The sequence below is a fragment of the Phodopus roborovskii genome, unplaced genomic scaffold (assembly GCF_943737965.1).
Source record: "Phodopus roborovskii unplaced genomic scaffold, PHOROB, whole genome shotgun sequence".
NCBI classification, from domain to species: Eukaryota; Metazoa; Chordata; class Mammalia; order Rodentia; family Cricetidae; genus Phodopus; species Phodopus roborovskii.
The window spans coordinates 75,489-100,308 of NW_026125478.1; the positions used below are offsets into that span (position 1 = coordinate 75,489).

General features: G+C 34.3%; 1 protein-coding gene across 2 annotated transcripts in view; it reads right to left on the reverse strand.

Moving 5' to 3' along the window:
* Positions 1 to 6,108: 6,108 nt before the first annotated feature.
* The window catches only part of LOC127215568 (protein bicaudal D homolog 1-like), a 35,839-nt gene continuing 17,127 nt past the window's right edge, over positions 6,109 to 24,820 (reverse strand). The window contains exons 4-5 of one of the 2 annotated variants that reach the window (XM_051175973.1): positions 11,835 to 11,910; positions 6,109 to 7,658 (exon numbers count right to left, since the gene is read on the reverse strand). In XM_051175973.1, coding sequence (XP_051031930.1) covers positions 7,571 to 7,658; positions 11,835 to 11,910 — 164 coding nt within the window. In that variant the 3' untranslated portion in view covers positions 6,109 to 7,570. The remainder of the gene's footprint in view (positions 7,659 to 11,834; positions 11,911 to 24,820) is intronic. The other variant, XR_007833972.1, reaches the window with a different exon arrangement.

A 24,820-nucleotide genomic window follows, 5' to 3' on the forward strand; every position in this document is an offset into this window, starting at 1 on the left:
AAACAATCCACTGTTACAACTTATATGGTCACCAAACAGTAATGATCTTCTGTAGACCAAAACAAACAAACATAAAACAAAACAAAAACAAAGAGAACTAGAGAAAGGATGGTTTAAAAATTGTTTCTCCATATCAACATGGTTAACTACATTGTTGCCTTCCCTTCTGGGACCCTTTATTGTGCTAATATTACTTCTCAGCTTTGGACCATGGGCATTTACCCGGCTTACAGCCTTTATTCGTCAGCAGGTCAACTCCCTGGCAGCTAAACCCATTAAGGTACATTATCACCTCCATGACCTTGAGGGCCGTGCGGTATAGAAGAGCCCACAAATTATCAGTGACAGTTAGGGACCTTCTGTATCAAGAGGAAGACCTGTAGGCTATGATCTGCCAATTGGAACATTTGATCCGCGAAAGGGAACTTTCTGCGATTTGGTAACCAGGCAGCGGGCTCCACTTGCTGAATCCCTGCCCTGCCTTAACCACTATATAAAGCCTATGAGAAAAATAAAAATTTGCAGCTTGATCAGAAATACTGTCTTGCTGTCTGTTTCTTGTGTATCTTGTCCTTTCATTCGAGGTCCTTTGGGGTTCGGGCCCTCATTGCTGCCCTGCTGGACAGAGCATGAATTAGTTGTAGACACAGATGGCACCGCCACCGCCCCCCAGACTTTTGGGTCTTTTTTACTTTCTCACGGAGGCATTAGGAGCCGTAAATCTCCCTTATAATGTTTTCATTAGAGGTTTTGTTGGGCTGTTTTCATTTTAATTTAGTTCTAGGAATTTTTTTAAATTTCTTACTTTGGCCCAATTAAACAGCAATGAACTGTTTAATTTCAGTAAGTTTTTGTATTTAGACATCTGATTGCTGTCAATCTTAAGTTTTATTTTATTGTGTTCAAATGTGATTCAAGGAGGGATTTCAATCTTTTTTCAAATTTGTAAAAATTTGGTTTGTGTCCCAGCATGTGGTCTATTTAAGAATAATTTTCTTGAGGATCTGGTCTACAGAGTGAGTTCTAGGAAGGCTCCAAGGCTACACAGAGAAACCCTGTTCAAAACCCCACCCACTAAAAAAGAATAACTTTCATGCCCTGCTGAGTAGAATATGTACTTTGCTGTTTGGGTAGAATATTCTGACAATATTCTGATTCCCAGAGCAGCTGGTTTACTATCACTTATATCGTACCCAGTAAAAGTGACCTCCCTTGTTTGATGACTGAGCTCTTTCCCAAGTAAAAGAAAAGAGGATTACCTCCAAATAAGAAAGCTTCATCATTCTTTCATTAAAACAGAAATACATTTCTACTTGAATTCAGCTAAGTGCATCTTCCTGCCAAGATACCCTTTAAGGAAATATTATGAGTAGAAAAAAGGGGGAAATACAGTTAATACACATAACTTAACAGGATTATGCAGAAATCTTAAGGCAAACCATTCTTTTTTTGTTTGTTTGTTTGTTTAAATAAGGTCCTATAGTGGATAAAAATATATATCATATAGAGGTTCCTATACTTTTTATTTGTTGTAAGTGTAAATGAAAATGGCATACAGAAAAATTTTTAAATAATAATTTAGCATTGATGAAATGAACAAAAGATAATCAGTTTATTTACTGTAAAAAGTTTTGCATTACAATATGGTCAGTTGTTAAGATAAACCAAGATTATTAGTATCCAGTTATTTCCTTAGCAATGGAATGCCTTCCACAACTACTGAGTGCATTATCAGATCACAGAAACAAGTATATGCCATATGGAGTCTCCTTTGTGAATTAACTTGGGTTATAAACAATAAAAAAGTAAAAAGAACATGAAACAAATTCATAAGAACTTTCTAAACTTGACACAAATGTATGTGTCTTTGATAATGTCTCTGATTTTTGGATTTTTAAATAATTAGCAAGAAGGGCATTTCTTAAATTAGTCTTTTAGTCATGTTTTCACATGTTATTATTATTATTAGATAGAAACATTTCACGTCATTTAAGCCCCAAAGGCATAATAATAAAGGTAGGAATAACTGAATCATCAGAAGAATAATTATACAGTATAGAAATTAGGTTTGACCACACACAACACAAATTTTAACATGGGAAAGAAATACATCAGAACCATGTCTTCATATATGCATAGCCATGCAAATAAAAACACTGAATATAATATGAAAATGTCATAAAATATTTTCAAAAAATTGTTTTGATTGACTCTAACAATCAAACCTTTGAGCTTAAAAATGCTGTGGCAATAACATTAAAAAGTATGTTCTCTTATTTGATGCACAATAATAGCTATGAATCCACAATGATTCCTTCTGTAGACTGGACTGGCCTCAGACTCAGAGATCTGTCTGCCTCTGCTTCCCAAGTGCTGCCATTAAAGGTGTGTGCCACCACTGTCCCAATAATTCTTTCTGTTTCTCCATTACAGAAATTTGTCAACAACATAGTGGTGTCATTGCCCTTAACTCGTAGCTTTCTGATATTTAAAATTACTTTTCATTTTACATAGCAACTCCAGTTCCCCCTCCCTCTTAAAATGAATTTTTAAATAAAAAACATACATTCACACTTAGAAGTATCAAATTTGCTTCTCAGTGGTCTTAGAGTTATGAGCAACTGATAATGAAAGGTAGTTTAAATAAACATGAAATCCCAGCAAGCATTGCAGAGCAATTAAACTCCAATCTCAGAAATCATCTGTTTCAGCAAGTCATTAAACTTTAGTTCATATGTGGCAGATTATTGAACAACTACAGCTGAGGGATGTAAAAATACACTTGAAGGATAAAGCCATGCATTTCAGTATGGAAAGGAGACCCAATGCATGTAACAGCCTCCTTGCATTCCTAATGAAGCGATCACAATAGGAGTAAGGTTCCTATGTAAAATCCATGTTATGGGTATGGTAAAGCTTACATGATGTGAAATATTTCATGCAAACATCTTATACTCTTGCCTTCCAATAACAGAGGTTAATTGCTTGTCCCTCCTCATAAACAGACTGTCAGTTCTGAAAATGTCCCAAATCAAAGAACATATTTTAATACAAATTATTTCTTTAATTTAAACCTTGAGTAACAAGATGAAAGAGGTGTCTAAGTTGAAGTCATTCAGGTATTTAAATAAAAGAAACAGGCTAAAATATATCAGGGTCAATGGTAGCTAAATGGCATTTACATAAAGATGAATTTAATTTCAGACAACTCATCTTGGGTTATTATTACAGAAAATGGAAACGTCACTTAGAGGAGCTAGGACATTGATTTTGAAGTACATACTTATTTCTCAACATTGGCACTGGCCATACTGACTTGCATGACTTCAGTTCGGGCAGCTTTTTGCTTTATTTGAAAACATAAATTCTGAAGCCTTCATGCAAACTATTATTTTAAATCAATCTGATTTATTAAAGAACAAAATTTTAAACACTGTAGACTTTAAAAATTTACTGATATGTACAGTATCAATTCATTTGTGGCATCCTTGGGTTGAATGAACAGGATTCCATGTGGGGAAATCCATCAGTATTTTGTTGTGGGTTTTTTAGGGTTTGTTTGTTTTGCAGTACAGTGGATGCTACCAAGGGTCTCATACAGGTCCAGCAAACACTCCATTGCTGAACCACACTCTATTACTGTCCACTGATTTCTTCGTAAGAAATATTAAATATTTTTATTGACTAATACAATAAAAGTTAACATTTATCACAGTAGAAAATATATTTGATTTACTCATACCATTACTTGTAATCTGTGCTTGGTTACTGGAGAGGGTTTTATTCAATATTGTGTATGAGGAAATATCCACATTTTTAGCTAGTTTAATAGACCAATCGTTCATGCTTATTTAATAGAGAAGGACTTATCTGTACAATCACATGTTCTACAACATAGATAAAGTAAATGTTAAAGACAGAAAATCTTTGTAAGTAAATAAAATTTAAGAAGTATCTGTCTCCTTTAAGAGATTGCATACCTTCTACTTATGAAGCTTTCTTAAGGATATTTGCTTTTTAGACTGTGACATTGAAGTACTCTAAAGTGAAGTTGCTACAATCCAGACAACTTTGAAGAACTCCTACAAAATAATAAAACCTTAGAAAATTAAGGTTGTTATCCTAGTTCAAACATAAAAATATTTCATGACCAGTCAGTAAAAATTAAATATATTTTAGATTTTAAAACAAAAAATAAATAATAGAATTGTGGGCTACTAGAATAACATATTATTGCAAATTGTCTATACTTACAAGACTACCATTTTTAAACACAAATCCTTATAATCCAATGATTAATTTTCCACTATCAAAAATCTCTTTCCTACAAGTTATACTAACTCTTCACATTTAGTCTCATGGGATCTGCAGTTGCTCTCTGTCATTTGTTAAGTTCTCTTCATTGGACCTCATTACTGTACTTCCTATACTTTAAGCATATATAAAGTATAATTTCCAAATAAGTCTTTTATTCATACCTTAATAAATTTATATTTTCTGAAGTTTTGAAAATTCCTTTTACCTCCTTTCTTTTTCATCCAGAATTACATTTGCAAAAGATTTATGCATCCAAACTTTTTTTATGCTCCTAAACACAATGGCCAAACACAGTTTATTGCTTCTTTTTATTTTACTATTATATGTTAATGAAAATCTCATGTAGGAAACAATTTCTGCACTTATTATTCATTTTTGTAGTTGTGCTTACATTTTAAAAAATGTGGAGACCAGTAAGATGGCTCAGTAGATGAAGATGCCTTCCACTAGGCCTGATAATCTGACTTCAATCCTTGGGATGCAAATGGTTGTGGTAGAGAAGCAACTCCTGCAGGTTTTCCTCTGACTTTCCCACGCATGCTGTGGACATACATGTGTGTACATGCATGCATGTGCACACACACACACACACACACACATTAAAATGTAATGAAAAATTTTACAATAGTTGGTTATTTTGCTAACCAATCTTGAATATAACCTCTCACCTTTGTTCAAAATGTTTGCAACAATTAGCATCTGTAGTGTTTCTATAGTTGATTTTTTAATATCAAATGCACCTTCAATTATTCTTACTAAGATTCATGGCTTTTGTTTCATTAGTTTTTCACTTTTTCAATTTCTTTTTACAACCCAATTTTATCTTTATGGGTACTCATTTTTACCAGCACTATGCATTTACTCATTGAAAAGGTCTGCAAATAAATATAGATATGGCTCAGTTTAAACTATACTAAATGATGTGGTACAACATAAATACATCTCCTACTGCTTAGAGATTACCACCTGCTTTTGAGTTGAAAATGAGAAATTGATTTCAAAGTTTATATATCTTCTGGGCAATGTTCTTTTAAAATGAATATTTTATAGAATATTTCAAAACAAACATTTCCTACTTTATTAAAATAAGCAACTAAAATAAAACTACTTATAACAGACTTATTGATAAATTTTATATTGGAAGTAATCAACTTCATACACAATCTCAATGCAGCTGTGTCAACAGTGGTTACACAGGGAAGCGATCCATTGTTGAGTTCACGATCCAAAGACACAACTCATTCTGTGGTATTTATTTAAAAGGCATGTTATCCCTTAGGTCAAAGTCAACTTAGCAACTATGACACATCTTCAGTTTTAACTTATGCTTAGGAAAAGGTAAAAAGAAAAAAAAAACAGAGTAAGTTTACTTTAACTGAACTCTAATGAAAATCTATGCTATGCAGATTTAACACCAATAAATGAGGAGAAATGTACAGGAACAACAAAGCAATACAGGCAGAAGCAACGACGTGGGTATTCTGATTGACTAAGACTCCCATCAGGGTCTGTTTTGTGTGTTGCTGCACTTTACCTGCATCCCTAGTTTGGCAACTATTTCAACTTTTACTCCAAATTGCGTAAGAAATGACACAAAAACATCATTCAGATAAGGAACACAAAAGTTTGGGGTTGCTTTGGTAACCTTGACTGTTATTCAACAGGAAAATAACATAAAAACAAAGTTCCTGCAATGTGCTTTGTGACTGACTGCTGGCTGACCTTTGATGGAGTGCTTCTTAAATGTGCCTCCCCTTCTGCTCCACAAGCTGGGCAGCTCCAAAATTTCTTCCTACAGTGCTAGTCATCTTTTTTTGCTAACAGTGAGGGCCAGTTTTGTTTGGAAGAGAATTTAAAGATACTGTTACATGAAAAAATAAAACCTTTATGGTTTTATGTAAGTTAAGGCTACCTGACAAAGACAAGGAGTCAGGGTTAGGCGCAATTATGTGGGCAGCACTTGAAAACTGAGGAATCCAAGTTAGACCTTACAGCTCAATTAGCTGTTGTCCTTGTTTTCTCAATAATGCAAAAACTAAATTTTTCTATGAAACTATATTGCCTTAAATAAAGTCATAAAAGTTACCTAGCAGAATCTGTAAATTAAATAAGAATATGTATTATCTCAATATAATATGACTGTAGGCACCTGAGTGTTTGTTGAAAGTACACAATGAGCTAAGGTTTATCTATTTTTTTTTTTTTTTTTGGCAAGAAAGATTCATTGCGAAAGAAACAAAGGACAAAAACATACACTTTCTGCACAAATTAACACGCCAAGGCTACCTTACTGCTATATATGTATATTTTTGCATTTATTGTGATCCCTTTTAGTGGGAAACACATAGTAAGACCCAAAATTTGGAAAAAGTTTAAAAAATTTGTGGTCATTAAATAAGCACACCATTGCTTTCCTTCAAGTAATTTGCCCTTCTTTAACAAGACCACACATACACACATGCACACAATCACACAGGAGCAGCACCAATATATCTACTGAATTGCAATTTTAAGAAATTAAAGATACCATCAAAACATGATTAAGTCAATGAATCATATCTTTGCCTCTTTCTTAGATTTAATTAATAAATGCCCAGTGACGAACTCTACTTTTAAAAACTAGCAGTTAATGAGTTACTAATTAGAAAATAACTGCATAAAGAATATCCATGTAGCAGCAAAAACAGTTATTTTTAACATTCTGATGCACCTCATTTGTAATTTTCTGCAAGAACAAGGACCATAATCTTGCCAGCTCCAAATATTAAATTAAATTAAACTGAGCAAACTATGATTACTTAAAAATAAATGAATTCTGCTTACAGAAATTATAAACACAAACCATATATAAAATAAAATACAAAATAAATATCAATGAAAAATATTGAAATTACTTTCTATGGCTGACTTTGAAGTACAGGGAAAGATGATTTTATAACGTATCTATTTTACATTGTCTTGGATCTCTTTTATGCTGTGGAGATAAAGCCAGATATCTGAGATACATGTTTCATTTAAATTTCAAGTGAACTGTTATCATTTGATTGCAGGTCTTCTGTGACTCATAAATTGATCACACCAGGTTCAATGCATTTTTTCTATTCTTCTGTACTCTCTCCTCTTCAAAAATGATGGACTGTAATACATATGTACATCTAATCTCCAAGAAGATGACACCTGCTAGATCTCAGGCAGTGTCCTCAGTGTGGCTGCAAAACCTTCAGCCCAGATACTCATCCATGAGAGATGAAGACTAGAGGTAAGGAGGCTTGGTGAGACAATGGAGAGGAGCACACTGTGAGCTGGAATGTGGCTGCTCCTCAGGGAGGGCAATGTTCAGACTGAAAATGAGAAAGAAGGCAGTTAGCAAAAACATAATGGTAAACAATTACATACACTGTGATAATCAGACATTCTTGACTTATAGGTTAATAAATTATTTTAACATAAACATTTGACATGTTATTACTTAGGAAATAACATGAATTCAGTTTCCATTTTGATTGCTAAATATCTTTAGAAGACCAGTTGTTATTCACCCTTTACCATAAATAACTTTTCACTGGAAGAACGAGGTAATGAAAAGCCTAACAATTCATTACTAAGATTTTTAAGGTATTAAGCATATCTTGAGGATGTTTGACATATCTTCAAAAAGGTTATTAATTTTCTTTGTCTTTGTTAAAGTAAATATAACTTAATAGATGTGATAAATATTACATATTTCATATATTTAAATATTATGTCCAAGGCTATCACATCATTTCCCATTGCATCATTACACATAAAAATTTTTAATAACTTAGAATAGAATCAGCATGAAAATACTCCCAAAAATTAAATTATTTTTATTGAAACATGACACACTGTGCTCTTACCTTATATTTAAATATTATTTTGTGATATTTTCTATTTTCATGACTTGTATAGATTGTGGATGATACTCCAAATAAAAACTTTAATACCAAAAACCAAAGTATACAGTTGTTGGGTATGGTGACATAACTCCGCAATTAAAGCTTTTTGGGAAAGCTGGGGCAAGAGGATCGCTTGAAGCCCAGGAGTTCATGGAATTCATGATAAACCTAGGCAACATGGCAAGACTATGTCTTAAAACAAAAGAACAAAACTATGTATGAAAAAATTCTACATTTTCAGTGTAAGAACACCATTAAGAAATCATATACCTTAAAAGTTATGTGAGTAGTACATGTGTACAGCTCTGAATTTGACTCCCAGAACTTAAAAAAAAAGTTACAGTTACAGTTATATAAATATATACATATAAACTGGAGGGAAATTTAAAAACTGGTTTTTTTTCTTTTTTCTATCTTTCTTTCTTTCTTTCTTTCTTTTTTTTTTTTGAAAAACATAGTGATTTCACCTGATGTGAAATCACTCAACATTCCTAGAAATTTTTCTTCTGTTTCACCGAATATCCACTTTTCAGTTCAAGGAGATTGAGTCAGCATAGGTAACTTAAAATAAGCTTTCTTTGTTCTGCCAACTCTAGGTAAAACGTCTGGCTCCTTATCTGAGGTGCAGCTATGCTCCATGGTGGACAGGGACGGGTGTTAAACCACTTGGTTCAGCTGTTCTGTCTGCCTAACCCTGATTTCTTCATTTAGAAGACTGTAATAGCTGCCTAGCATATAAGGGAATCACAATGGCTAACACACATAAAGAACTTATCTTAATCCGGTACCCAGTATGAGTTCTAATGTTGGTTGTCTATTGCCTTTCCTACCTAGAAGGAGAAAGAGGGCAATGCAGTACTGACTCAGATCTTTCTGTAGCAGAAGCCATTCTGAAGAGGAATCCTTCCAAATCTCTATGCATTAATCATTTCTCTGTGTGTACAATAGTGAGGAAGAGCAGAAACTAGGAATGTCTGTAAATATCACTAAAGTGCTTTTATTTCAGTAAATCACCCCTATGGAGACAGGAAGCACCAAAATTCAGTAACCTCAGAAGAGAAGGAATACATTTGCATTCATGTCCCATGACAATTCTTAAAGCAATAGCATTCCAACTCTGCTCAAGCAAACTAGATTGGTCACAAAATATTTTGGTTAGGGATGGTAACACACAGAAGTATGAATTCTAACAGCAGACTGGGCAGACATACCAGATCCTTCATAACTGAATTCCCCCAATGTCTGTTTTCCCCCTTATCTCATAAGAAAAACACAGCCAGCAGAAACAGAATGCAAGAGGTAGGATTACAAGCCAAAAGTTTGACTCCAAAGCATCTGTACTGTGCTGGAACTACCTAAGAGTCCCAAACAAAGGAGGCTACTTTGTAGCATCTAAAGTATAGGTTAAGACCAGGTTTCCAAATCACTATACTATGGAATCCCTCTCAGATAAAACACGAACATTCACACTAATATTCAATTATTTATATAACTGAAATTATTTAGAAGTGACTATTGTTATAAATGCCATCAAAACATCAGTAAAGAACAGTTCTGAAGAGCTGGAGAGATGGTTCAGTAATTAAGACCATATGTTATTCTTGTAGAGGACCTGGGTTCAATTCCTGGCACACACATAGTGCTTCCAGAAAATCTAATGCCCTCTTCTAACCTCTCCAAGCACCAAGTGTACGTTCAGTGCACATACATATCTACATACATACATGCAAGCAAAACATTCACACATAAAATAAAATAAATAAATCTAAAAAAAATAGAGAATATTTCTGAGATAAATGTATCATCAGTCTTCTAAGAGACATCAATCAGAAGACACTGTCTAGTGACTACTTAACAATGTACTTTGGGGGCTGTCAATGCAGCTCAGTAGTAGAGCCCTTAACACAGCATATGTGAGGCCCTAGGTTCAATCCACAATACTGGGGCCAATGTTCCACTTACATAGGCCACATCACACACTAGCTTTGGTCATATGGATTCCGTATCAGTGGCTAACCAACTACCTTAAGGCATGGCCACATATGTCTGCTGATAGCTACTTGTCTCAGACACACATATGGACATGTTTGGGCTGGTCCTTGCTTGAATCAAGCCTTCTTCTGGTAGGAGAACAAGGGATACATTACATATATTGATAAGCTGATTCTAAAACCCATAGCTAGACTCCAGAAGTTTAGTTCCAGCAGAAGCCAGATAAGTGAGGATGAATGACACGATGGAGAACAGAAGGTTCTGAAAGGATGCTGCTAGGCTGTGGGGAATCACTCAGGATAGAGGTGACTCATAACTGTCTTGGAGTACTTTAAACTGGAATACAAATTGTCAGCAAACTCTCCAGTTCAGTGTCTAGGGAGTCTACAAACATGCCTTTAAAAACTTCATTTCAGATAAGGAGAACATAATCACTACATTTTTTTTTTTTTTTTGAAATTCGGACTTGAATTTTTCTCTATCTCTTTCCCTCCTTTTTTTCTTTTTCTTCTTTATTTCTTTCTTCCTTCCTTTTTTGTTTTTTTTTGTTGTTGTTGTTGTTGTTGTTTTGTTATTTTCAAGACAGGGTTTCTCTGTAGCCTTGGAGGCTGTCCTGGAACTAGCTCTTGTAGACCAGGCTGGTCTCAAACTCACAGAGACCTGCCACTGCCTCCCAAGTGCTGGGATTAATGGCATGCACCACCACTGCCCAGCCTCCCCTTTCTTTCTTGTAGTGGCTTCTTGCCTTGCCAGTGAACTTGTAGTAGTGGTTACACCTTTTGGGCATGGTTTCAGGTGCAGATGTGACCCTTTTAAGGTAGGGGAGCTGCAGGCACATGCTCTCGAGTTGTGGAGAACATTGGGAGAGTAGACACTCCATCTTGTGGAGGAAAACCTTTGCGGTTTTTTACTCTTTTCTGTTCTAGTTCTTCCCTAATAAAACACCTATTTATCATTTATCTTGGGTCTGGTGAACTCATTTAAAACCCCATCGTCACTTTCTTTTATGAATTTTGGAGACAGTTTTATTTTTTACCACAAGCTGGCATTGAACTCATTATATAACGCATGGTGGTCTCAAACTCAGTCTCTTATCTCAGCCTACAAAGTGTTGGGGTTGCAGATACATACAATATATCACAAATAGCATCCTATATCTTTCCAAATCAATTTTTAAAATGGGACTGAGTAGACAGAAAATGGAAACCCTTTTATAAAGTATCCTAAAATGGAAATTAGACATTTTTCATATCTAATTGCATATATTTTTGCTGTTTGCCCAAGATGTATGTTTGAGGGACCAAAAGATAAAAGTAGGTCAAATAGCTTAACAATTACAGGTTTGAGGACGGAACACTGGAATAACCCAAGTATTTGCTCACAAGGGGGAAATGAAGCAGCCTTTATTCTACCCACTAGTGGTTGATGACATAGCACTAACTCCTGTGCATGCTCATAGGGAATAGGGACTTCAAGTAACAAGGGTATAGTCATGTAGCCAATTCATGAAAAAACATGCAATAACATATAAAGATGCATAGGTAGTTATGGTCTTGGGAAGGGACCTGACATGCAGCTGGTGGGAGGAGGAAGGACCTGTGAATTTACCTGACAGCTGGGTAGTCTTGCCTCCCAGTTAGTTGTGAGCACTGTGGCGGTACGGAGGCAGCAGGCTGCTGACAATCTACAAGAAACTAATAAATTAGACATGTATACACAGAGATGACATAAAGGTGTTAGCAACAGTAATTAAATCAGCTGTCTGAGATTTAGTGAGGAATGTGCATTCAAAAACATCTAGATTAAATGTGTTGTGTGTGTGTTTTTCCTTGACCAATGACAATAGAAAAGAAATATTTTTTTCTTAATTGAATACAATATTAGAAAAACTTATTTTTAAAATACATTATATCCTATGGCCACTCATGCTTGGTGTTTTGATGCCTCTAAACTCAAAGAGTCTATTGGTATAAAAAAAATCTTCAACTTCTGAACTTGAACATGATGCTGATCACCTGATTAGCAGATAGATCTGCTGTTCTAAAATGGAATATATTCAGGTAACATATTTTATTGTAAGAGCACATAGTAATGTCAAACTCACATATATTTTGAGAAAGTTAAACAATACCTTATTAACAAGATATTAAACAAGAAAATTTCTTTACGGTTTTCTGAAACTTGATTGTATGTGTTGAAAATAATTGTTAGCAGAAATCTTAGATGGTTTATTACGTAAGAAAATTTTATGTAATGGATGAAGGAAGCCAATCTTATATGGAACTCATTTTTTAAAATTACTTTAAAGCCACACACCATAACTCATATTAACTAACTATATGTTATAAGTTGTCATTATGTTATTCATAAACCCCAAGAAAATAGGTATCTAAATCATCAAAAATCAGTCTACTCTTGGGCACTTGGTTCATAATATTAGAAATATGCAAAAGGCTAGTTGGAAATGCATATATAATATTTTTGCAAAAACTCTGAAGCAAAAATGGGAGTTCGACTTGAAAATTATTCTTGAAGCATTTTCTTTGGTGAACAGTTTAGACATGTAGAAAATATTAAAGCCAAGTCACCTCACATTCTGGATTTACAAGGATGAGTTAAGACTATTGAAATTTGTGTTTAAAATCTCATATCTAGGTTATTACTATTCTAAAACCACTACATTCTATGGAATAACAAATTGTATCAGCATTTGGTGATTCTAGAAAATAAAAATTCATAAAAATTATTTTATGTAAGACATTAGAAACACACAAACTTTCTAATGCAATGTAGAAAGCAACACAAGGTAAGCTTGATTTGAGTTCTCTATAGCTTAACTATTAAAGAGACTCTTTTACACAGTGATCTTTGTTGTAGCTTAACTATTTCTTATTAATAGGGATGAGGAAATCTGTGTTAACTGGTATTTAGACTGTCATGGTTTGACTTTCCATCCCTGTTTTCTCAGAAATTGAGGAGTCCCCTTTTTTGTTGTTTTCCCATTTTCAGTTTGACCAGCTCCAATGGTTCTCTTTTATAAAAATTCAAGACTTTAGAAATTAGTTCCTTTTCTATTTGAAATCTCCACCTGCTCCTTTTGTCTCTTCCACAAACTATCTGTGTTACAATATGAACAATTTAGAGAGCTAACTGAATTTTAATTGGATCACCAGATATGTAATTTTTAAGTTAACTACTTAAAGTTAAGTAGTACTTGCTGCCCTCCATTAAGTAAGTACAATGGAAGAAAAAATGACCTGAACATATGTTCTATAAATTTTACACTTTATATTGTCAGCAAGGGATGAACTTCTAAAGCAGAGCCTTAGCTTCTGTTTAATAGCAATCTTAGAATAAACTGAACATCAAAATTCTTACTTTTCAGATCTGCTGTATATTAGAAATAATTGATTTGCAATGCAGTCATGGTTTATCATGCATTGAAAATACCCTTTCTGATACTATTTAGAAACAGATGATTAAGACCATAATGCACACCCTTAATAAGCTGCCTGATTTAGCAACTCTATACATTCATAGTGAACATGTTATCTTTCCTTTTTAAACATTTATGTATTTTTATCTTATGTGCATTAGTGTTAGCCTACAAGTATGTATATGTATCATGTGCATGCCTGGTAGCAACAGAGGTCAGAAGAGGGTGTCAGATACTCTGAAACTGTAATTACAAGCAGTTGTAAACCATGTGGATACAACTGAATTTAGGTAATTTCCAAGAGCAGCAAATTAAGAAACCACTGAGCTATCTCTCCAGCCCTGTATTCTCTTTCAATCATAAATTACTTTTCTGGGCATGGTGGTGTGTTTTTAATCTCAGCACTTGGGAAGCAGAGGAAGGCAGATCTCTGAGTTCAAGGTCATCCTGTTCTACATATTGAGTTCTAGGCCAGCCAAGACTATATAATGAGATTCTGTCTAAATAAGTAAATAAAAATAAGGATAGACCTCACTTCTGGTTATTGTTAATATTTTACACTTTAAGCCTTTAACTAAGTGCTACTCTTAAGAGCAAAAACAGCAGATTCCAAATGCACAAACATAATGTATTGATGTCAATAAAATGTTAAAACATTTATGACTCAACTGTCTCTAAACTCTCCCCTGAGCACCCTGGGTCCACATACCTCTAATTATGTCCACTTTGAGCCAAACTGAAACACAGTATTTTAGCATACATTCTGCAAAGCAAAGCAGGTGTGCTGGGAGATAGAAAAGATACCTCTCAGATTTAGTTCCTGGTCTTTCAGCTCTGACTATGATCTTGTAGCCCAGACAGACTCTTGAGGCAACTGTAACTGAATTTCATTACTTTTAATGCATGAAAGATCACAATTATGTGGCTTGCAGAGCAACCAGAACAGATGTTCTCATTTATTATCCAAGATATTCTTAATTACTCAATAATCAAATTACTAACTTAATGTTGGAGACTGTTGGACAGTGGGGACAAAAACACAAAGAAGATAAAATCTCTGCTTGATTGAGGAAGACAAATACATTCAGTGAGCACTTACAGTAACGTGGCATGGAGATGGTAAGGATGAGGGAGATGCTACATCGTCTGGAATTCATCCATTTCTTACCATGTTCTCTGGCTACTCTTAAATTTCTATCAGCTACCTCCAGAAAGTATTAGGGTTATATAGTGAAAGAATACCATCATACAGTTGAGACGCTGATTTGAAGAGAATAAAATACATCAAAAACAAAGCAAGATGTAGCATCCAAGAAAAGGAATAATGTTTTGTGTTGTTGTTATTCTTGGTTTGGTTTGTTTATTTGTTTGTTTTGGTGGCTGCAAATAGATTTCCCTGGCAGAGAGGAAGAAGTTTTGCTTTACAAGCTTTCCCTCAAGCTTCTATTGGTTTTTATCATTTTTGATATAATTTATAAAATTCATCAATATCCTAAAATCTAGTTCTTTAGGGAGTGCATGGGATAGATGATACTGCCTGAGTGGGACAATTGCAACACTAGGTTTTGGCTCATCCCTCAGACCACATGACAGCAGAGGGTCTCATATGGGATTATATGAGTAAAATCTGTATTGTAGAGTACACAATCTACCAGAATAAGGTTTTCTTGGTTACCAGATACACTGTGAAAGTACAGAGCAGTTCTCAATGGCTCACAGTATTCTATAGCATGATTTGTTATAGCCTGCTTTCAAAGTGGACGATATAATGCACCCCTGACTCCTAGTGAAAATGTATCTTCAATACATACATATCTCCTTCCTTTGGCATCATGAGCCACATCCAGTGCTGCTCAATTTTCTATTAAAACTATCTATGTCCTAAATACAAAATAATTCAAGCTCTTCCTATGAGATAAGGTGGCAACTTTTCCTACTCTCCTCTCACATACCTTCCTAACTCTACTCTACAGGACATCGTCTAGTATAGAAACATGTTTCTAACCCTGAAATGTTTGAAAATTAAATCATATGTAGTCAGGTATGGCAAGAGAAAAATAGCACACAGACCTGTCTCATCTTAACTATCAAAATTCTACAAAAATAACAAAATTTATATGACATTTAAAGCAACCACATCCCACTGCTAATTCATGCCAATCTCTGTTTATTGATGGTTTATTGATGGATGTATGTTTAAAATGCCAATGAAATTTGGATATATATTAATAAAATTAAGAGTATATATGTTCATAATTCCAGTGAAAAGTTTGTATAATCTATTGTGTTTTGAGACCTAAACCCAGGGCCATGTGCATGCTAGACTCTGAATTACAACTTCAGCTCCTAATTTTTAATGTTTTGTGTTTATCCCTAATACATTTCACCTTTTTCTACTCAAAGCACCCTTTGTGTTCTACTCTGTCATTTCATATATTAGTTCCTCTTCTATTTTTATGTATCAAGTTAAAAATATGATAATTTAACTTTGATATCTTCATTCCACATGGCAAAATAGGGCTAGGTAGAGACAGATTTCATAATTATTTTTGTTTGTTTTTTGATATAGGGTTTCTCTGTAGCTTTGGAGCCTATTCTGGAACTCCAGTAGACCAGGCTGGCCTCAAACTCACAGAGATCCGACCGTCTCTACTTCCCAAGTGCTGTGATTAAAAGTGTGTGCTATCACTGTCAGGCTAGATTTCATAAATTCTGATGGATGATTTTGACCCTTTTTAACCATTTATGGATGCAAAAATATTGTATGATTAATTCTCTATTTATTTTAATTTTTTTAAAGAGCTGGTGGTTGTTTGTCAAGATTCAGACATACCTCTTACCCTGGTTTAATGCATGAGAATGAAGCTTAGTCTAGCAGAAGTCATTCATAATGAGTTAGCCTTTAGCAGTAACCACTGTGTATTGAGCAGATGAACCCATCCATTTTCCAAAACTTGCCAAGGACCAGGCTCAAGTTTGTGAATTGAATTTAGAAAAACTTGTTTTCTTTGTATAAAAACTGTATTTCCACATTCTCTCTGACACATTTAGGTGTCTATCCTATTACTTTCGCTTTCTCTTTCTCCCTGGCACCTCTTTATTTATCTTGTATATGCCCAGGACTTTTTAGTGTCTTTCCTTCAGCAATGAAATTTAAACAGAAAAAACACAGATGTCTCTCTTCTTCACTGCTCTTCTCGCATTCATCCCACCGCTCTGTGGCCCATTTAGCCTCCACTCATGATCCATCTGTCTCAGCATCTCGAAGGCTAGAGTTACACATAATTGCCTTTACATCTGGCTTCTCTTTTCATGTTTTGAAAATAGCAATTCATAGTCTCAAAAATAGGAATTATAGAAAAATAAGCAAGAGAAATGGACAAACATGATTCAAATGCCTCCTAGTAAGACATTTGGTTATTATCTTTGTTAAATTGGTTTAATATTTTAAAGACCATTTTAATAATAACTTTAGTAAGTACATCTGAACAATTCCTATCATAGAATGACATTGTTGCAATTTCAAATAAACATAACTTTGCATCAAAATAATAAGAACTTTCAGCAAATGGTCAATATTCAGTAACAGGACTAAATTATAGTATAAAAAGTATAAAAACAAGAATATCTATGAAAGCTTCTTGATAAAAAGTTGATAGAGTTAGGGATTATTTTAATATTCCACAGCCAATAATCAAATCATAAGAGACTTCTTTTTCTTTTCTTTTTTCTGCAAACATGGACCTGATTTTGGCTGACAGACAAGAATAAAACACACAGAATGAAAGTAGAAAAACAAGGAAGATGATACATACTGGTGAGTTGTAATGTTTAGAAAGTGCTCTATAGACACAAACATGAACTAAATACCTTGCACACAAGGATATAGTATGCTTATAAAAAGTCAATCAAATAGTTTTTATTTCTTTTTATTTAACTTTTGAAACAGTTCCATGATGGTGTTAAGCTGGTATTTTCCTGACTCAGCCTCCCAACTAATATGATTACAAGTATGTACCACCACACTCAGATTTAATTTTATTTACAATAAGAAAGGCTTGGAAAGGTAGAAGAGTTTATGCCTGGTCACTTTCTGTGTGACTTTTATAAAGAACAAAACATTGATTGTTTTTCTTTTTTCTGTTTGTTTGTTTTGTTTTCTGCTCAGAAAACTGTGAGCATAGGAAAGTTAAGTGACTTTCTTAGTGCCTGTCTCAGTTGGCATGTCTATTCCTGTGATAAAAGACCATGACCAAAAGCATATTTTGGGAGGAAAGTGTTTATTTCAATTTACAGCATGTAATCCATCATCCAAGGCAGTCAGGGCAGGAACCTGTATACAGAAACTGATGCAGAGGCTATGCAACTGCTTACTGACTTGCTCTCCATGGCTTGCTTATTCAGCCTAGTTTCTAATATACCCTGGCACCACCTACTCAGGAGTGCTATCATACACCATGAGATGAGCCTTCCCATTAATAATTAAGAAAATGTCACAAAGGTTTGCCCACAGGCCAATCTGTTGGGAGCATTTTCTCAATTAAGTTTCCATCTTCCCAAATGACTCTAGTCTGTGTCAAGTTGCTGCTATAAAACTAGTCAGCACTTAAGACTAAGTTTCTGATTGTTTAAACATGTTCTTTCAGTGTAATGTCCATATGATGAATTGTGTCCTCCCAAAGTTTAATCCAGCAACTCCACATAAGGTAGTACTTGGAGATGAGAGCTTCAGAGGGGTCATTCAGTTAAAATGATGCTATTGAGTTTTGACCTATTCCTATCTGATACATATCTTGTGCTGGGAAAAGATCAAATAGACACAAATATATATATATAACTCAGATGAAGGACCAGATAAGGATGTAGTAGATGCCTGTAGGCACCTTGACCTAGAATTTAAGTATTTTCTATAGAAAATTGAATAAATACAATTTGGTGTTTAAGTTAGATGCTCGGTCTGTGGTATAACTGCAATCCCCAAAACTAAAACAGAGCTTTGATTATGTGTTCTAATGTAGATACAACAGTAACACCCACTTTCTGCCAAGAGTACTTCAGTCCAATAAAACCCCAAACAGCATGTGTGTGAGTCTGTGTGTGTGCACGTGCGTGCATGCGTGTGTGTGTGTGTGTGTGTGTGTGTGTGTGTGTGTGTGTGTGTGTGTGTATTAGAAGCAAAGTCTACCAAACCAGCATTATTGGCAACTGAACTGAAGATAAGTTGTACAAATACAGGAGTTTGCTGAGGACTCTCCATGTCCTCAGTACAGACACTGTTCTGGACACACTCAGGTCCTCAGGGATAGTCATGCAGATCTACCATAACAGGTGATGAGCATTCTACCAGTTATTTCCTGCCTTGGTTCAATGACATCTCTTTATACTGCCTCCTCTCTCTTATGCTGCTCGAGTCTCGTTTTCAGCCTGGTATTCAGAGTCTATCAGAAAGAACTAAGCACTTGTTGTGGTGTGGATGACAATATATCCCATAAGCTTATATATTTAAACTCTTAATCCCACATTTGCGGTGCTGCTTGGGGAATTATGGAAGTTTTTGGAAGTACATTGATGTGGGCAGGTTTTGAAACTTTATAGCTTAACCCTACTTCCTGTTGTCTTTTTCTCTCTCTCTCTGCTTCCTGTGTTCTATTGAAAAATGATCAGCAAACTTCACCTCCTGCCATGCCTTTCTTATCATTATGGATGCTCCCTTTGGAATTGTAAACCAAAATAAACTCTTCTGTATGTTGCTTATGGTCATGGAATTGTATCACAGCAACTAATACAGCATGCATTTGTCTCTGGTGGGCCAAGGGTTAAACCTAGTTCTCAAACATGTTAAACCTGGGCTCTACTATGGAGCCACAAACTTACAGAGACATTTTATTTGGCTCCATTCTCTGTGGACCAGTAGCTAAGTGGCAAAAGAAGTAATTTAACTGTTCTGAGCATCAAATTTTAAGCCTTATTTACTAGATAAGTAGAGACATTAAACAAAATCTTGCATGATTTCCATGAAGATCAGGTGAGGGAATGTTTGTGAAAACATGCAACCCACAGCCCACTGATTGGACAACAGAACTGAGGTTTGCCACCTCAAGAAAGGAGAGGCTAAAGATAGTTAAGCAAGAAAGGTTAAAACAATCAATACAACCAATCTATTTTCATTCATCTGAAATGTTTCTTCCCTCTCAGACTGTTCAGAGCCACCCAGTTTGTGACTGCATTCCCAGCATCCCAGAAGGAGATGTCTGACTTCTTTAAGCTACATCAACACTCACCTCCATCAACATTTGTTGGAAACTTTCCTTGCAGAATGTCTAATCCTTTTCCAGCCAAAAGACACTGCCTTAGGTTACTTATTTCCCAAAGTAGTGTACAGAGGAAATTTTTCAATGTGATGCAAAATATTTGCTAATAACTCTACTTCCATTAAAGGATCTGTGAATTTTTCTTATGGGTACTTTGTAAATGTTTGACAGATTCACTTGAGGAAGAAAGAGTATGTGAACCAAGAATTCTTGCCAACAAAATATGTTTCTAACAAAAGGAATAAGGAATATTAACTAATAAAGGTATTAAAGTTAATGTAGTATTATTAATTTTTCTTTTGATAATTAGAAACCTTACATAAGGAAAATAATTTTTAAATTATCATTTCAGATGTATCAATAACAATAATAAATCATTCCTCACTAAATCTACAAGTTATTAATAGTGTATTCATGAACTAACAGAAAGAAACAACAAATACATTGCTTAAGTAGTCTTAAGGACTCCCAATACAACAACTGAAATACAAGGCAAACATGAAAAAACTTGAGATGGAAATATTATAGAAAGAAAAATAAGAGGACGTGATAGAAACACATGTATACTATTTGTAGTCAGTAAAATAGTTTTTAAAAATCGAGTAATGAGTTCATGAAGCAGGTAGCTGTGACCAGCGTTTGATGTTTTATAATCAAACACATAGAGCTGGCTTTCTCATTCCTTTTTTGTCAATTATATACATGTCCTAGAAACACTTCAGTTTCTCTGAAAGTAGCCACTGATAAAATGATTGCATAATTTCCAACTTCTCCGGGGTATAATTTGCTAATTTGTAACATCAGACATTCAATGTTCAACACAGCAAACTCCGTTATATCTTTATATTCTTGATTGTCTAAAACTTATTATGAATTAAAATTCTTCAAAGAAAAAAATTATAGAACTGTTGAAATATCCAAAAATTCTCATATAATTCAGGCAAAAATAACAAACTTTCTAAAAAGCATCTGGTTCTGCCTCACTAAATAACAATGGCATACAAGTTTACTACACTCTGATAAATATCAAAACTGTTTGCTAAATATAAAAGAATGTTTTCTGTTTACAGATTAGACAAAAACTTTCATGCTACTTGCCATATGATAGGATGTCATAGGGCTAGTCCATAAAACAAAACATTGTTTATAGAAAAATCCATTTTATGCAGCTCTTACAAAAGAGATAAATAAATCGTCTGCACCTTTTTGCTTCTGAACAATTTAGGAATAAATCATGAGAATGACAGAAATGGATGATAAATGAAGAGAAAGTAATTATTTACAGTGGCACCAAGAGGTAAAAGTACACTGTGTTGCCAGATTCGCATACCAATTAAGCACTTTTTCAAATATAACCCTTTGTTTAGAAATAACTTTCAAAAGAGCAATGCAAGCTAGCACAGTTAACTCAAGATAATTAGGCACTTAATCATTGGTAAGCAAAGTTAATTATCACATATTAAATACAGAACATCACTTCATGTACTAATTCATCATTAATGACACAAAGAAAAATAAGTTAAAGAAATTATATCCAGGGATTCACTAAAAAGCTCAGTTATAAAGATAGATCTCAGATAAGAAAAATTCATGAGATACCACTCAATGAAATCTGTTTGATCTTCTTATTTAACAATTTCCTTCACTTTTAAATCATTGTAGAAAAGTCACACTGGAGAATGTTCTGAGAAGTTTGGACATCATCTTCTGCAATTCAGTGTATCTCAGAATTAAAGACTTTCCCAATATCAGCTGTTTCTTGGTTTGGTTTGTTGTGATGTTCTTTTGTTCTGTTTTTCTTTGTCTTATATTAAGAAAGGGATTATTATAATGTGTAATACACATTATCAGGCAAACAATAATTCAAACTAAAGGAAATGTTTCCAAATGTCCTAAGACTTAAACTTAAACTAAATCAAAATTTATAGGAACAGCAATATGCTTAAATAGATTTTATACTTATGTATTTTTAAAAAGATTTACAATGATAAGCTTCTTGGTGTAAAAGTATTGATTTGTGGAAATTTAAGTCAGGCAAAGATAGTCAGGAATAAATCTATTAAGGGAATTACTGTTCACCTACATGTTTATGACCAACTTACCTCTTTTTGCTTTTGATGTCAAGTAGTGCATAAAAAGAGAAAAAAATTATGTTTAACTGATTCTAATGTCATTGTGTATGGCTTATTTCATTAATACCTACCCAGGGTAAAGGACTATACTTTTTCTCAAAGAACCCTATGAATGGAGATAAAGAACAGACTGCTCAAACAGCCAGAAACAGGTATATAAGATGGACTAAACAGTGTACTTATTGGATACCTACACCAACAGCCTGAGGAACACAGGACTATAAGAAAATGGTACCTGTCCCTATTCTTTAGATCTAGTTTCAATCCTCATGACCAACCTGGCCAGGGACTGAATGTATTACTAGTAAGACATAATCTTAAATGAGATTAAACACCAGGGATCAGTTTAAACTTTAAAAATAGAAAAACGATGGGCAATAGAGAGCAAACAAGTCCTTAGAATGAAAAAAGCCCCTTTCAACTAAAAAAGCTAACACAATCTCTTCGATTTTAAACACTAAAAATGAATTCAGTTAAAATGGCAGTCATTTTCTTGTTCACTATCCTACAAAATATATTTTGTACATATTTTCCATTAATATTTAAATGAAAATGTTTAATTACTGTTTGAGTAACAGAGAATCTAGCCCATTTTAAAAGATACTTGCTAAGTGATGTGATTACATGGGAACAACTCCAGAAGCAACCCATGGCAAGGGGTTCTGATTTATGAACTGGATTACTGAAATGGCATAAATTCAAAAATGAACAGGAAAATTTCTGGACTCCAGTAACAACTAAAGCCAAGACAAACTTGACATTTATGGTCACTTTTCACAAGATCATTACATTAAAAATCTGTGTATCACTGACATTATTTTTAGCTAAAAAAAAAAAAAAGGACAATGACTTGATTATATCCCATCTTTATGACTTTGTGTGTTTGTACGGTGGGAGGGGGTAGTTTCCCTCACAGGACCTGAAGCTTAGGATTTGGCTAGGCTGGCTGCACAATTAGTGCCAAGGGTTAAGCTACCTGTCTCTACCCTTCTCCCATCCTGAGGCTGAAATCAAAGGTATATATGCACATGCCCTGCTCCAGAGGTCAAAATTCAGATCCCCATGCTTGCATAACAGATACTTTACCAACAGAGCAATTTCCCAAGACTAATTTTAAACCTTTTAAAGCCACCAAAGAAAGGAATAAAATCTATCAGTTGAAGTGTACTTTTCCTTTCATCTTATACATTTTAGACATAACACATTAAACCACAAAAATCTAAACAAGATCAATAGATGATTAAAGTGTGTGGAAGAGAAGCATATACCTATGCCAGAGGAATCCCACAGTGTTGCAGGGGTGCTACAAAGTTCTATAATTACTATTAACTATAGTACACTATGAATCTTTTCTAGTTGATTAGCTATACAAGTTGAAATCCTAGGTTACTTTAAGTATTCTAGCTAAAAATGTTATATAGCCATATTTTCACTGTATTATTGAAAATCAAAGAACAGAAAGTAGTCAGAACACAATTTGCACCATGTTCATACAAGAGCTAAGACTGTTCCTGTAGCCTCTACCAAACTCATTCTGAACTCAGAAGGGACCGTAAATCTAGAATTAGTATATAGAAAGGTCCATTACTCACTACAATGGTTCAGAAGACTCTGGGTGCATGCTGTGTTGATGAACACTAAAAAGCATTAATTAACTAGATTGTAACCTTGGCATAGTATTTTAAATGTAGTTACATTTTTAAATAAATGTCTTGAGAAAAATAAAAATCTAATACACTGAACGAATTCCTAGTGAATACAGGAGAACTGCTTTTTTTTTTTTTTTTTTTTTTGGCCTGGGTATCCAGTTCATAATAAGCTAGTTTTTTGAAACAGAAACTTGCTATAACCTAGGCTTCATTCTAACGTACTATGTAGTCCAGGTTGGCCTTGAACTTGAATCCTCCCCCCGTTTTCCCAAGTGCTGTAGTTACAGACACACATCACCATGCCTGGCCTACATCTTAAACTTTCAAAGAAAAAAAAAAAAATAAAGGAGTTTGTTTTATATACTAGGAAATGGATGTTTTCCCTTTTCTGTTAAAAATATACATTTTCTTGGGAACCATGCTATAAAGTACTAAAATATTGAAGTATTTTACATATATTTTTAGAAACACGATGAGCTTAATTGGCAGAAAACTTGTCTAATATGCACAAAGTCTTGAATCTGATCCCTCGCACAGCATAAATGAGGCCTGGTTGCATACAGCAGTAATTCCATAATTAAGGAGGTGGAGGCAGGAGGATCAGAAGTTCAAGATCATCCTTCTTGTGATTTATAGTGATTTTGAGGTCAGCCTGGGCTATGTAAGACCCTAAAGAAAAGAGGAGAGGGGAAAGAAAATAAAAAAAATATATAGTTTTTTTAATTATAAAGATCCAATAGTGGAGAAAATAACATAAAGTCACATAATAATAACCTCAACACTGATAGAGAATCTCTTTCATGTATATGGGCCTAGACAGACAGGGGAACATTCAGTTACCCTAGAGACTGACTTCCTTTGGTACCAACTATGGCTTTCTCTTAATGTTTTCTCAGATAGAAAAGGACTCTTTGTAAGGTACATGATAGAAAAATCTCAGTTAAAGGCATATAGCCTAAAGATTTGTTTCAATAAAAAGTGTTACAACATGACGTAAGAACAGACAGCAGACTACAAAGGACAAGTACCATCAGACTAAATTGAATAGTATACTACTAATATAATA